Here is a 14,359-nt window from a genome sequence, read left to right as displayed (position 1 = left end):
TATGTTCCATAAATTTTAATTTGTCATGAAATCACAGAATTTAAAGCCTTTTTAAGGATTTGTTGGGTTTTGTTTGATTAGTGTTTTTATGGTAATGAAAATGGTTACTGGGTGAAATAGTCAAGTTGTATGTTTGAAATACAAAGAAGTATACTGAATTACTGGTGTTATGTTTTGCTTTCTTTTAATAGGTGTATTTGCTGATTGGTAAAGATTGCCCTTTCCTTCTAAGAGACTTGCTTGCTTCTGACCAGCTTGCAATTGTCTTTGGACAAGCTGTAGTAAGTGCATAGTTTTGAAATGAGTAATAAATACTGAGCTGGTTTTCTTCTTGCCAAATGGCAGGTTTCCAAGCGTAGCCTTTCCTTGCACTGAAGAAGAGTTTGAAAATTCTGTAATACATTGGACAAATTTTCATTTTATACATGTTTCAGCCTGGGGTATATACGGCAAAAATAGTGAATATCGTAAATGGAAATATTTTTTAGGCAAGCTCATAAGTTCATATTTGCTTTTCTACATGAAAAACCTACATACATGAAATTTCACATATCTGTCAAGGGCTGAGCAAGCTGCAGAGTTGTCTGCCTCTTTCTGAGTTGCACTACTTGAAAATACACGTCCTGCACTGGCTGTTTCTGATAAGCTGTGTTCCCCTTCAGCAAGTGTAGTAAGATGCTTTATAACATTTACCACACTAGAATTTTTCAAAGCAGAGGAAAATAATTTGTTCATCCCCATCTACAAAAAAACGATAAAAACAAAATTCTGATGACCTTTACACTCTCGTGTAAATGGAGTAGATGATCTTTTACATACAGTTTTACAAAGTAAATTATTTAAGACAAAATATTGGATGTGAACTGTAGAAGCTTGTATTGTTAGCCAGATTAGTAGTGTTATAAGGATTATTTCTTGAATTTTGGTGACAAGTGGAATAATTCAATTCTTACTGTCGTGGTTTAACCCGGCTGGCAACTCAGCACCACGCAGCCACTTGCTCACTCCCCCCTCCCTCAGTGGGATGGGGGAGAGAATTGGAAAGGAAATAAAAGGTTAGAGCCGAGGGCTGAGATAAAGACAGTTTAATAAGAGAAAATAATAATAATAGTAATAATGAGAATGATAACAGAATATACAGAATATACAAAACGAATGATGCACAATGCAATTGCTCACCACCCGCCGACCGATGCCCAGCCCGTCCCAAGCCGCGAGCAGTCCCCGAGCCGCCAGCAGTCCCCCCACAACCGACCGACCGACTAACTCCCCTGAGCATGACATTATATGGTATGGAATAGCTCTTTGGACAGTTTGGGTTAGCTGTCCTAGCTGTGCTCCCTCCCAGCTTGTTATGCACCTGGCCGAGCAGGAGAAGCTCAAAAAGTCCTTGAGTAGTCTGAGCACTACTTGGCAACAGCTGAAAACATCAGTGTGTTATCAACATTCTTCTGGTACTAAATCCAAAACACAGCACTATGCTAGCTACTGTGAAGAAAATTAACTCTGTCCCAGCCGAAACCAGGACACTTACAGTTAAAAAATAAAACCAAAGTTTCCCTTTTTGTTTGATAGTGACCTGAGAATACAGCTTTGAATGCAAATTCTTCTTTTATATTAATTTGAATTAAATTATTGTGGATTTATACTTTGAGAAGTAAGAGCTAAACTTGATCTCACTTCTTTGCCTGTCATAACTGTTTGGAGTGTCTAATAACTAATTTTGTTCTCCCATATTATATTCCATAGCACATACAAGTAAGCTGAAAGATTTCCTTTCAGAGAACACTGGGAATAGCAAATAGTGAGTTGCTGTTACTGTGACAAGCTGTGTCCAGTCACTTTGACAATAGACATCATAGCTTCCCAGTAACTTTTGAAATTTTCTGTCGGGAAAAGACACAAGGTAATAAAGAATAGATTTTAACGTGCAGTAATCACTTTCTTTATTAACTAGATGAATGTACTGAGGGTTTTCATTGGATCTCCATATGGTCTGAATCTTCGTAATGTTTTGTGGCATGGATTTGCATCCCCACAAGAAATTCCTGTGAAGTAAGTGACCAAAACCAATCTCCTTTTCTTACCAGTCAGACCTGAGAGTGCTTGAAAAGCCATTAGTAAGGCTTATGCTCTTACTGAAAAAAAAAATATAAAAAACCCCTAAAAATTACCAAAGGTCTCTGGCGGTTTTCTGACAGTTTTCCCCTGCTGTTGCCACTTCTTTTTGAAAGGGGTTTCCATAGAATACTTCAGCCATTATAAAGCTGGTCAGTTTTAGGACCAGTGTTTTTTTTACTAACAGGAAAAGCAAGAAAGCTTTTGAAACATGGTTCCTTGTATGTCAGGGCAGTCAGGAATAACTGATCAAAAGGCAGATGAATATGGAGTAGGAGGAGGAGCAACAGCAGCTAATGTAGAATACAGTGATGCTTTTTCCTAATTCTACAATGTTTTTTCATGCTTGTGAATGCAATTAATTATTAAGCGTTTGAAAGATATGGGAAGTGTAGGTTTTGAATGTTCTTTGAAAGAGCAAAACCCCACCTTTGTCCCCAACCCACAAATGTTGATTTTTTGCAAAAGATTTAGTTGTATAAGCTTCTCTAATATATTATGGTATTCTCCCTAGATATTGTGCTATGCTGCTTTTTTTAACTGCAGGATTGGGTCAGTTGTTACAGATGTATCTTCTGCAAACTAAAAGCATTTTAGTACATCGACCTTATGTGACCTTCGTTAGCTTAGAGGAGCTTGATGTATTTCCAGGCAAGTATTTAACCATTAGCAAGTTTTTATTATGCTATATTTGTTATTGTTTCATTATCCAAAGTTACAGTTGAAAATAATTCATTTTCCACAGTTCTAAGATTGAATCTTAACTAAGATACCTGTATCACTGTCATTAGATGAATCAATCATGCTTGTAGGACAACTTTTTAATATGTAGGCGGTTCCACTGACTATTGATTCAAAAAATATTGCATTCTAAAATAATTATAACACATTGAAACGTGTAATGTTACTGCTTCTAAAAGACTTCAACTCTGTGTTCCAGTTTTTTGATGATGGAGTTCATTTCATGTAACAGTGGCTAGTTTGCCTGTACAAAATCTAATTCTTTCCAGAATCAGAGTGCCCTGTATCTTGCAGGAAAGGTAGTGCTGAAACAAAGGATGGTGATGTGTCTTCAGTGCACTAATACTTTTCTCAGGGAAGGACCTGAAGCGTCAGCTTAAAATCTTCTCATCTCCCTGGCTACAGACCTTATTTGGTTTATTCCTACTGTTTTTAAAGCAACAACAGTATAGGGAGAATCTTGGTGTCAATGATGGTCATGGTCACATTGTGCTACACAATCAATTTGCCATTGGAACATCTGTTCATGGACCTGAGACAGGGCTTTTGGTAACCCAATCAAGCTGATAACATTCCAGTCATCATGTAGTATAAAACCTATAGCTGTTGATTTGCTTCAGAAATACACCTATGTAGTCAAGTTGCATTTGCCATTTTAAGCTTTCTCTTGTATAAGATATTTATAATGTGAATTTGTGAGTTTCATTTTATGGTATCACTGAAGCATGAAGTGCTAATTTATTATGCTAAATGTCATCACAGAAAATTGATAAAGTAGGAACACAATGTGCTCACGTTCAAATGTTCGTACTACTCTACTGATTCTTACCAAATCAAAATGATTAATATATATTACACTTTTTTTAAGTATTTGAAGTAGATGGAGAATAACTCAACAGCAGCTAGGTCCAATTGCTGGGTAGTCTCAGTAAAAAGCAGCCATGACTTTTTAACTGGTTTTACTCTGTAATTTTGTATTAACACTAAAAATGTAATCTTACAAACTCAATTTCTGATCTTAAATATGACTACCGTTGTACTTGTGTAGTTAAAATAAGTTGGATAACTTTCAAGTCTCTCTTTACAAATGCTGAAATAATCTTGTATTTTCAGTGAAATATTAAGAATGAATTAGTAAATGGTAGATTGTATGTAGTTTATCAACGTTGTTTTGCTAACTTACAGATCTTAATGATGAGGCACTTTCCGTAGCTGAAGAGCTAGTAAAATTGTCCAGTTTTGTATTAAAAACAATGTTACCATTTTGGATGGCTGCTTTAACAGCTTTCAAGCAAAGCAGGTAACAGTAGATTTATTTTTTAATTATTATTTTTAATAGAATATTCTGATTTATAGAATAATAGCAGCATTTGTAGATTCCAAAGGTTTTTGCTAAATCTGTTGCTTAACAACAAATAGTTATGCATTGTTATGGTGGTCTCTCAGAAAGTTCGTGGATTTACTACTTTATTTTTTGCCAGCTAGGTTTATAAACTATATTTTGAAACCTAAAAAGAACTATTGCAGACATAGCCAAAAACGAGAGCTTAACAAAGCAAGTGGAAACAAATCTTCAGATGTTAACATGTTGAGATAAAAAAAAAAAAAAAAGTCCTTTGTTTTGTTTTCCTCTCCTATGCTCCACCCTTTTGTAAGTTATTCTCATCTCTGAGCTGGTTTGAATTCAGTGGTCAGCTTCTGTTGGGTACAGGTAGTCATTTATTTTTTTGTTTACAAAGTGCATGGCAAAGGAATTTTTGGATGGATTGTTTGGCCTGAGGGTACAACTCTGAGATGGCTCTGATTTCCATTTGGATTCTATTTATAAGGGGGAAAACCCCTTTGGGTATCTCTGTTATTTTTTTCAGGTATGCTGACTGTGTGATTCTCTTACTTCCTCAGCTGGAAGTTGGACTTAGATTGCTCTTCACAACAACTAATAAATGTCCAAATCGATTGCTAACAGCTGAGGTAAAATTTCTGTGTAAAGTCAGTTATGATTTAGTGCTGACAATATTTGCAAAATAATTATTCTAGAAGCATAGTGTATAAACATTTACAGATTTGCCCCCAAAAATTTTCAATCAATTGTGGACAATTATTTACGAATTTCCAGTAGAGTTTCATGAATGCATCTTATTTTTTTATAAAGATGTCTGCCAGTAAAAGAGTTCTGAAAAAGTACTTGAAAGTTAATGTTCAGGAACAGTAGTTTAAGGTGGAAAGTAGATAATTTTATATTTATTTTTAAAAATTTGGCACAAAATTCAACAGTCCCTTGTTTCATTTGTAAGGGAGTTTTTTTGCTATTCATCCACCTCTGGTATCTCATGCAAATGAATAAATGTAAGTTTGGTATACATGTCTAGTTATTTGGTTTTGTTTGAAAATCAAATAATATTAATTGTCTTTTGTTCTAGCCTTCTGCCCTCTACACCACTTTCGATGAGGTACTTGTGGTTTGTTTTTTGTTTGTTTGTTTGGTTTTTTTAAATATATATCAATGTTAGAATTTAAGGACATGCATGTTTCCCATTACTAGAGACCAGAAAGCACTTTCGTGTGTTGTATAAGACATTATTTCTAATTTTTTTCCGAATAGAAGATGATGGACAGTAAACATTTTAAATTTTTAATCTCCCAGAAAATATCAAAATTAATACAAATTTTAATGAACAGACTTTAATTCCTTCTAATTGTTTTTATCTTGAAATTCTTCATCTCACAGAAACAAACATTCTGTCACTTTTCCTAGATTCAGTTATTCAAAATAAATACAAATAAACATTGCAAGCAGAAATCTTCAATTTTACAACTCTCTTGAATTATCTCAAATTGTCAGGAATAATTAGGGACCTCCATTCTTTAGTGGTGGAAGTAATTGCTTAAAATTAGGGAAGCTAATAACTTAAGTTGGTGTTTTTTCTTTGATTGTTTGGCTTTCAATAACAAGTTTCTATTCAAATTACTTTTTTCTAGATGCTAGCAAAGCATTTGGATAATGAAGAAGTCAACCAGCTTCCTGCAGCTCTTGAGGAACCTGCTATGGTAAGTGCTTTGAAAGTTGTTTTTTTTTCTTTTTTTGTTGTTGTTTTGTTTAAGTTTAGAAATAATTTATGATCTTGCCTAATACTAATTTATTTCATATAGTTTGTCTCCAGCAGCTTAGAACCAGAAGTTTGTTACTCTTTTTCATTATGAAGGATACAAAGTAGCACCTAACAAGCTATATTGGATTAGGATAAAACACTGACTATCTTTCTGAAATACAGAAGTCTCGGAGATACTTCTCCTTAGACTTCTGCAGATCAGCTGAATGGAGCAGAAGAAAAACTGATGCCTCATACAGGGAAAATTAAAACTTATTTCTGACTGCTTCTGGGACACATCTTGCACTACCTGGGCAGATGGCACAAAAACATAGCTGCAAACCTACCAGAGCACATTCTGCATCTTGCCATGCAAACAGATAGTGGAGATGAAAGCCAAGGGTGTTGACAAGGGTGTTGAATTTAGTGATCTTTTGAGACTGTAGGGGAGACATGAGTTTATTGTCCTGTTGTCAGAGGCAGCGGTGCTGTGGAAGACTTGGGACACAAAGTTGTTGCCTCTCACAAAATAGCATGTATTTTAGTTTTGAATTTCCTCAGAAGCTACCAAGATGGATGAGTTGCCCCTCTTTTTTTTTTTTTTTTTTTCTACAAGCATTGTTTGCATTGTTTTTTCTCACCATCTAAATGCCCCTTTCCTTTGGACATGGTCACATACTTATCTTTCAGAGGTACTCTATACACTTGGTGTATGTTTCCACAGGAATTTCTTTGGGATTTTTTGAACCACCAGGAGGGTCCACGTATAAGAGATCGTTTAAGCCATGGAGAGATCAATCTGGAAGCATTTCCCAGAGAAGTAGCTAATCAGATAATTGCATTTGCAATTACTCTTCTCTGCAGATTCTTAGATGAGGACATGTTTGCTTTTAAGGTGGGGATCAATATTATGCTCTCAGAAGATTTTTTTTTTTTCAGTTGTTTTGCATGCCAAATCTGATTTTAGAGAGCCTTATGACTCTCTAAAAGCTTCTTGACAGCAGCTTTTTGTGGAAATGAAGTATGCCTCCATGTAAAAAATTGTAATAGTATGTTCTTTCTAGTTTTGTAGTGAAATAAGTCCAGAAAGTTTTCCAAAAGATTACCCTTTCTTACTGTACCTTAATTTGATTGCTTAACCACTCCTTATTCACATGGTTGATCCATAAATTATAGTGATTTCACTTAATTTTATTTGTGAAATTGTATTGATACCTAGCCTGTTTATCTGCTCAAGTATCCAAAAGGTATGTAGAATAGCTGTAGCTCAGCTACTGAAGTATGTAATATTTGAGATTTTCTTTCTCTGAGACACTATAAATAATAGTTGCTCACCAATAGAGGTTTGATTCGTATCCACACTCTACACTGTGAATTTGTGAATGCTTTTTGTCTATCAATACAAGTTTGTCAACATTAGCAATTGTATTTGCTTCCCCCAATTTCCTGTTAATATTTGGGATTCATTCTTTCAATATCATACAGCAACCTGTGAGATAAATCTTCCATGTATTAGTTGCAGCTCTTTTTAGTTTCTCAAGATACACTGCATGCTGCTGTATTAAAAGAGTACTTGGTTGCTTTTCTGTCAGCTGCTGTCAGGTTTCATAGTTAAAATGTGTCAAAGAAATTAAGCTTTAAACACTCACTGTGCTGATTACTACTTTCAGCCCTCAGACATTTGGAAGTCTTTAGTACTTCAGGTGGCTTGCATAAAATTAAGTATAAATCTAGGTCTGCATATGATTAGGACAGTTTAAAGAAACTGTTGTGTATTGTCTGTGATTTTGTAAATCAGGAACACATGGTCATAAATCCACTGATGAATTGTGCAAGTTGCTACCGTTCTCGATTTCATCCAATTTCCCGACTCAAGAAACAGGTAGGTACTTCCACTGTGAAAGCACTCTTAAAATTGGTCTAATTGTTGTCTTCATGCTTTGATTGTCCTAAATAGTTAAAAACTTACATATTTTTTTAATGAGCTTTTTAGTTTCATCTTTCAGAATTTACAGGAATTTACAGTTGCTAAAATGGGATGTAATTAAGCACACTTCTGTTGATGCAATTGGTGCTGTGTTTGTGCTCTGACTCACTGAATAGCTTTATTCTTACCTGAATGTTTGCTGTTCTGTAGTTTTCTTCATGTCCTTTTGCTTTGCTATGTGAGGAACACTCTGTTTGGTCAAGTATCTAGGAATCTTGCATTGGGCTATAACTAAGGTTTTTACTGTATGAAAGCCAGCTGATTAAAATTCTGTCATTGTAGCAAAATCTGCTTTCAAGTGTCATGGTAGTTCTCTGCCAATCAGTTTATGGCTTACCGAACCGCTTGAAAATGTTCCTCTATTGATTTGAGATTGCAGTAGACATACTTAGTATTTTTCATTTTTGACAGCATTGAAAGTTACATTGAATGTTACAAGTCATGTTAGTTAATTTTTTATATTAATAAAATGGAAGAAAGAATAGCAAATTACTTTATTCAGATGGTGTTTTAGCATGAAAGTGTACATCAAGACTTTTTGCCCTAACATGCACCTTAACCATCAATGTCAGCTTACACAGTTATGACTATTACTACAAGTAATTTACTACCTGTTGCAGTTTTTTCTAAAAAGCCACTATGAAAAGTAAAATACGTTGTCCTGGCTGTCAAAGGCTGCACTTTATATAACATTTTTCATGATGCATTTTTGAGGTGCTGGAATGTATGAAGAGCATTCATGTATGGCCTGAATTGCCAACAATGCCTGAGAAACACATTCAAACAATTAAAGGGTATGTATATGCTTTTAAAAAAAGATAGTTCTCAAAATAGTTATGAAGAATGGGATTTGAGATGTTGAAGTGTCTCTTCAAATACTTTACTGGGAAGCTGATAGACACCGGAGGGTTTGTGAGAAGATCCCTTTGTTCTTTTTAGCTTCATCTGTGCTATACACATCAGTACAGATACTATAAAGACTATAAACAGTGTGCTAACTTGAAGGGAATGGGAAGACATCTGAAACATACAAAGGTGGTAGTGACTCCATGTTCTATTTTTGAAGAGAAGCTGAAGGGGCTGTTAGGAAATTAAAACTGGTCCTTCACAATAAAAACAAAAAGATGGCTCACCAGATGTAAACCAGAAAATAATTGCTTATTCCGAAAAGGACTTGGTAACCAAATCAACAGAAGACTTTACATGAGATATTACTTAGAAAAAGAGTGTAACCTTCTCTTGTTATTTGAAAAGGAGGAAGTGATTAATAATATCACTGGAGGAAATCATACTCGTTTAGAGCTGAGAGGTGAAAACTCAATGCATCTGGCACATACGCAGTATGCTGCAGGATTCTGATGAACAAATAGAGGGTTAAGCAGGGTTCAGAAGACTGCTGAGACTAAGTTGGTTTTAGTTGGATAAAGAAAATCACGCTTATAAGGTGGAGGGAAAAGAACCATTATATCAGAGAGTGAGAGTGTACATGGAATACACTGTTATCCAAAAAAAAATCTGCATGTTGATCTATGCCGTTTGAGACATAATAAGTACTACACAGTTTTATCATATAAAATCTTAATTTTTTTCTTTTGTTTTTAAGGCTGGACGGAGAAGCTGAAGCTAGTACTTTAATTTTGATGATATCTGAAATTGTATCTCAGTTGCAGCAATATATGCCCCAGAATTGCTGTAGTTCAGATGATCCAATTGATAGTATCCTAACAGAGAGGTGAGTTTGATGTCCTCCTAGTCCCCACTGTCAGCTTCCACATGCAGCCCAGCACGAGAACTCTCAAACCTAAGTTAGCATTTCCCTGGTTTTAGAACGCTTGACATGTTGCATGTACTTTTCTAATGTTGCTGCTGATCTAATCTAAAAATCTTAAGAATGCAGCTGAACATCATCTTTAAATGAAGATGAGACACTGTAGATTTGGGATGTTATTACAGTACAGATCTTACTTGGAAATTAGCATGAAAAAAGTAGCCATTTTTCTTTCAGACCAGGAGAGCAAAATGTTTTAAATATTTATGTACTGACTAGGTTAAGTTGGCTTTACCCTGTTTTGTGTGCTAAACTGCATCAAAATTTGTTTAAATGTGCTTGGTGTCACAGTTGCATGTGGCATTTAAAATAGTAATATGCTGCTACATAATTCTGTTCTTACATGCTTTAGTGCCAAGATTCCAAAATAGAAGATAGCTTGTTATACTTCTTGTCAGACTTGGAGGTACGTTAGTTCCAACTGTATCTGACTTGGAATAATGATCAAAACAATTTGGCTTTTAATTGGCACTTTTATAGCAGCCTTAAGAGTCCCGTGACTGAATGAATATGTCGAAACAAAACTCTCCTACTCAAACCCATTAGGTGTGGGCAGGATAGCACAAAGAGGATTTTACCTGTTGCTTTACTTACGTAGCGTGCGTGCCTTCTGTTTCCTACCCATCGACTGCACTTTTCTCACTTATGAAAAAGAAGCCCAATAAAGTGTTAAGCCATTTGTAGAGTCTTCTGCCTTTATCACTTTTAGTCATTAATGTTTTGCTGTCTCAGGGATAATTTGAGCATGAGGGAGATTAAGAAACATTTCTATGAGAACAATGTTTAAAGTGATGTGTGACACATTAGTTTAGCAGATTAGAATATGACAGCAGAAATATATTTGGGTGCTTTAACAAAGCATAATCTGGTGTGGTGTTGATTAAAACAACGGCCTCACCACCTGCATTTTACAAAATGTTAAGTCTGCTTCTTGTTCTGCCCAGAAGAAAGACCACACACTAATTGGAGTAGTAATTAATACCATTTGTTTGAGTGAGTTTTATTATGGTGGATGTTAATTCATTGTGAATTGAACTATGGTGGGAGGCTTCAACCACAGCCCTGCTGTGATTTAATGTGTTCAGTATATCATTTCAGCCAGGCAGTTTTGTTTATTATGGTTCTATTTCTTTGATCTGAAATGGGAAGCGTATTCATCACCAGCAGTTTGGCATTTATATTCAGTAAAGCAATAGAGAACATAATCACTACCCCTACAAGATAGACCCTTGCTTTTTTTCAGTCATGAGGTAAGAGTAATCCATTTCCAGGTTTTCTGAATTGAAATATTATGAATCAAACCACACCAAATATGAAATGTATCTCATGTTAAATCCAGCTAACAAAAGCTTGAAATTAACAATTCCTTCCTGTTTTGGAGGCTGTTGATTGAACTTTGTGATAGGCATGTTTGCACACTTTATTCTCCACGACCTGTTCTGGAAATTTTGGTGGTACTCCGTAAAATAAGCACACAGTGCCATCAAGTGACTGAACAAGTTATTGCCAGCACTGACTTGAGATACAAACAGTGGATGAACAAAACTCTACGTTCTCGCCAGAGGAATAACTATCTACGGATGTTAAACAGGTTGGCTGATGGTTTTTCTTTACTTTGTGGTTGGGTTTATGAGAGAGTGGCTGCATGCTGCTGTTGCTAGCTTTCAGTGGTTTGTCTTTGAAGTTTAAAGTCAACAGTGTTCATGTGTTCTTGTTAAACATTTCAGAGTTAAGTGTCAACCCAGATTTCTATTATGTAGTAATGTTGAAATAACAAGAAAATCTCAAATTGGAGAATAATTTAATGAGTATTTTTAGCATTGCTAGACTACTCCACTGTAAATTATTAACTTTCAAATAAAAGTGTTGTTTCAATGTTAGATTGTATTTTTTAGTTACTAGCTTTTGCTATTTAAGCATATAAATGCTGGTCAAGTTTTATCAGAATGCAATAGGTTAAACTGATTTCAAGACTCTACCTACTTGAGTTTTGCTGCTTTTTATCACCGTACCTGAGTCAGCATCTTTATAGATAGAAGAGAGATTGTTTAGTGTTCCATTAATTTTGTTCCTATTCAGAAGGGTTTTCCAGGGATTTATGAATCTACTCTAAAAGCTGTGATAACTGTAAATATTGTGTTCTTGGCCAGGTTATGTTCCTAAAAATGTTAACCATATTATTTAAGAAACATAGCTTAAACTGGTAACTGACGATACGTATTTGCAATTCAGTTGAACTTCATTTTATTATCTATGGAGTAATGGGTGCTGGTGAGGTTTCTTTGGAATCCTAGCTATGTGTTTCTCTTTTTTTCCTCTTTTTGAGGTTTCATAATTTATGGTCTTCATTTATAGTTTTGATGTTTCCTCTGCTCTTTGCTGAAAGACGTTTCATAGTCTCTCACACACATGCGTAATATCCAGCTATTTAGGATGGATGCAGAAGTCTGAAGATTTTTTTATACTAATGATTTCTATTTAATTTGGGTTTAGTTTGTTTATTTTAAAATATTTTTGCTTATTTCTAGCATTAAATTTTTGTCTCCGATGTTGCGTCTCATCTTAGTGTTGATTACTCTAGAACTAGTCAACATTCATTTGGTTTGTAAGAAGAATCCTTTTGATTATCAGCAGTATCTAAAGTGAGTATATAAGATTTATTTTATGAAAAAAGGAAGTTGTACACATTCCTTTTTGATCTGTGATATAAATCCTGTAGAGAAAAAAATAAAAAGGAACAGCATGTCTTTTAGTAGATTGTCATCCTTCTTTCTATCATTATAGTCATTGTTATATCTCAGACAATGTTCACTCACTCAAGAACAAAAATAACTTAGTTGAAAATATATGGTCCAGTTATTCACGTTTTTAATTTTATTAGATTCTTCCTTAGTATAGATGGAGAACAATCACACACTCAAAAAAATACCGATACATAAAAGCTGTATTTAATATGTTGTTAATTTTACTCCTTACAATCTAACAACAAACAACAAACAAATTAACAGCTGGTTGGATATCATAGGCACTGTGAAACATTTGACTGAGAAAGGGAAGGAAAACATTTTGGGAAAATTCTAGCACACATTTTATCACTGCATTCTTTCTATGGCAGTGTTTAATTCCAGTTCTGAAAATCATCACTTCTTACTGTGAGGATGATGGAGTGATTCTCTTCCAGAAGTAGAAGAAACCTAGTGTGTCCTGAGAAATTGGAAATTCGGAGACATTAGCAGCTTTAAATCAGGCATTAAGATATTTTTCTTTATTTCTTTTTTTTTTTCTTTTAAAATCCTTTAATGAGTTTCTCTTCTTTGGTTTTATTTCTCATAGGTTTTTGAAGTCAGTCTTGCAGTATTCTGAGAACTTGGTGACATACACAAGCCCTGAGAAAAACAAGTGGGATGAAACCGTGGAGCTTACAAACAAGACTTTGATAAAAATAAAGAAAATCAGTGACAGAAAGCTACTGTTAATGCAGCTAGCTACGTAAATGGTTTTAAGATTATTTGGACATTGTTATATTTGTTCTGGAGTCCTCAAATTTTACAAATCTAATTCAAAGGCAAACTTCATCAGTCATTGTTGAATTTTGGATGCAAAATTTAGTCTTTTTATTAGAAGGTGGCTGTTAAGACTGGAGTTGAATGATCAAGTTTCTGAAGAACGGACTGCTTGCCAAATGCATTGAAAAAGATTTACTGTGAGCTAAATCAGGATGATGCAAGTTCTAGTTTATTATGGATTTTTATTTTTATTTTTATAGTTTTCTATTATATTCAAAATATCTAAGAAAGGAGTGTGAATAAAAGCCCTGGAAAATTTTGAATCCAAAAAGTAGTTTTTTACTTTGAAATATACTGGAAATAATGTCAGACATTGTGATCAACGAGTTAAGAAATGATGAACATTTAGCATAAAGTAATGCTCATTGGTAGCTGTGGTGGTAATTCAAGACAGAGTCAGATCTTGCACTGAGATAGCGCTGATAACACAGTAATCATTTGTTTATATACCGGGATTTAAAGGAGGCAGGGTGGAATAACTTTTGCACAATATGTGTTTCTTTTGTTTAATTTCATCTGTTCATTCCCAATACATACCTAGTTAGTGAGTTCATGTTGTGCAGATTAAATATGAACATTTATATGCACACACTCACAGACACATATTTATTGTGGTTCAAAAAGCTATCTTGTTGCACACAACATTCATTTGAATAATTTATTTTTTCAAAATAAATTCTCCCCCTTTCTCATCCCCAAAGAGTAGAATTTTAAAGGAATGTATCAGTTGAAGAACAGATTCACAGACCACCAATCTCTATCCATTTGCTTTCTCTTACTGAGAGTAAAACCAGAGGGTAATGTCTGGAGAATGTTTGGCTCTACAAAGGATTAGAGATTCAAGTTACATTTTAATAAGATTCTTTGCAATGTTTCTTGACTGGAAATCAGAGTGAGAGATTTACTAGTTCGGTTTATTTGGTGTGGGGGATAGATATAAACTAAGATCAAACTGCTTCCTTTATGCTACTCTTGCAATATATTGTGTGTGTTTGAAATTTAAATGTTATTTTCCAAGGTTTTTTTGTTA

At 34.6% G+C, this 14,359-nt stretch overlaps 1 protein-coding gene across 1 annotated transcript in view; it reads left to right on the top strand.

The window, feature by feature from the left end:
- ERMARD (ER membrane associated RNA degradation) overlaps positions 1–13,256 on the top strand; it is a 16,762-nt gene extending 3,506 nt beyond the window's left edge. The window contains exons 4-17 of the mRNA XM_009644161.2: positions 192–281; positions 1,958–2,055; positions 2,633–2,769; positions 4,045–4,159; positions 4,728–4,830; positions 5,280–5,309; positions 5,839–5,907; positions 6,673–6,843; positions 7,747–7,830; positions 8,650–8,729; positions 9,539–9,667; positions 11,145–11,354; positions 12,292–12,405; positions 13,097–13,256. Of these exons, the coding sequence (XP_009642456.2) occupies positions 192–281; positions 1,958–2,055; positions 2,633–2,769; positions 4,045–4,159; positions 4,728–4,830; positions 5,280–5,309; positions 5,839–5,907; positions 6,673–6,843; positions 7,747–7,830; positions 8,650–8,729; positions 9,539–9,667; positions 11,145–11,354; positions 12,292–12,405; positions 13,097–13,256 (1,590 nt within the window). The remainder of the gene's footprint in view (positions 1–191; positions 282–1,957; positions 2,056–2,632; positions 2,770–4,044; positions 4,160–4,727; positions 4,831–5,279; positions 5,310–5,838; positions 5,908–6,672; positions 6,844–7,746; positions 7,831–8,649; positions 8,730–9,538; positions 9,668–11,144; positions 11,355–12,291; positions 12,406–13,096) is intronic.
- The last annotated feature ends 1,103 nt before the right edge of the window (positions 13,257–14,359 follow it).

Source organism: Egretta garzetta, unplaced genomic scaffold (genome assembly GCF_000687185.1).
Source record: "Egretta garzetta isolate BGI_Z169 unplaced genomic scaffold, ASM68718v1 scaffold118, whole genome shotgun sequence".
NCBI classification, from domain to species: Eukaryota; Metazoa; Chordata; class Aves; order Pelecaniformes; family Ardeidae; genus Egretta; species Egretta garzetta.
Note: the sequence above shows the minus strand (reverse complement) of the source record. Positions and strands in the feature narration are given on the sequence as shown.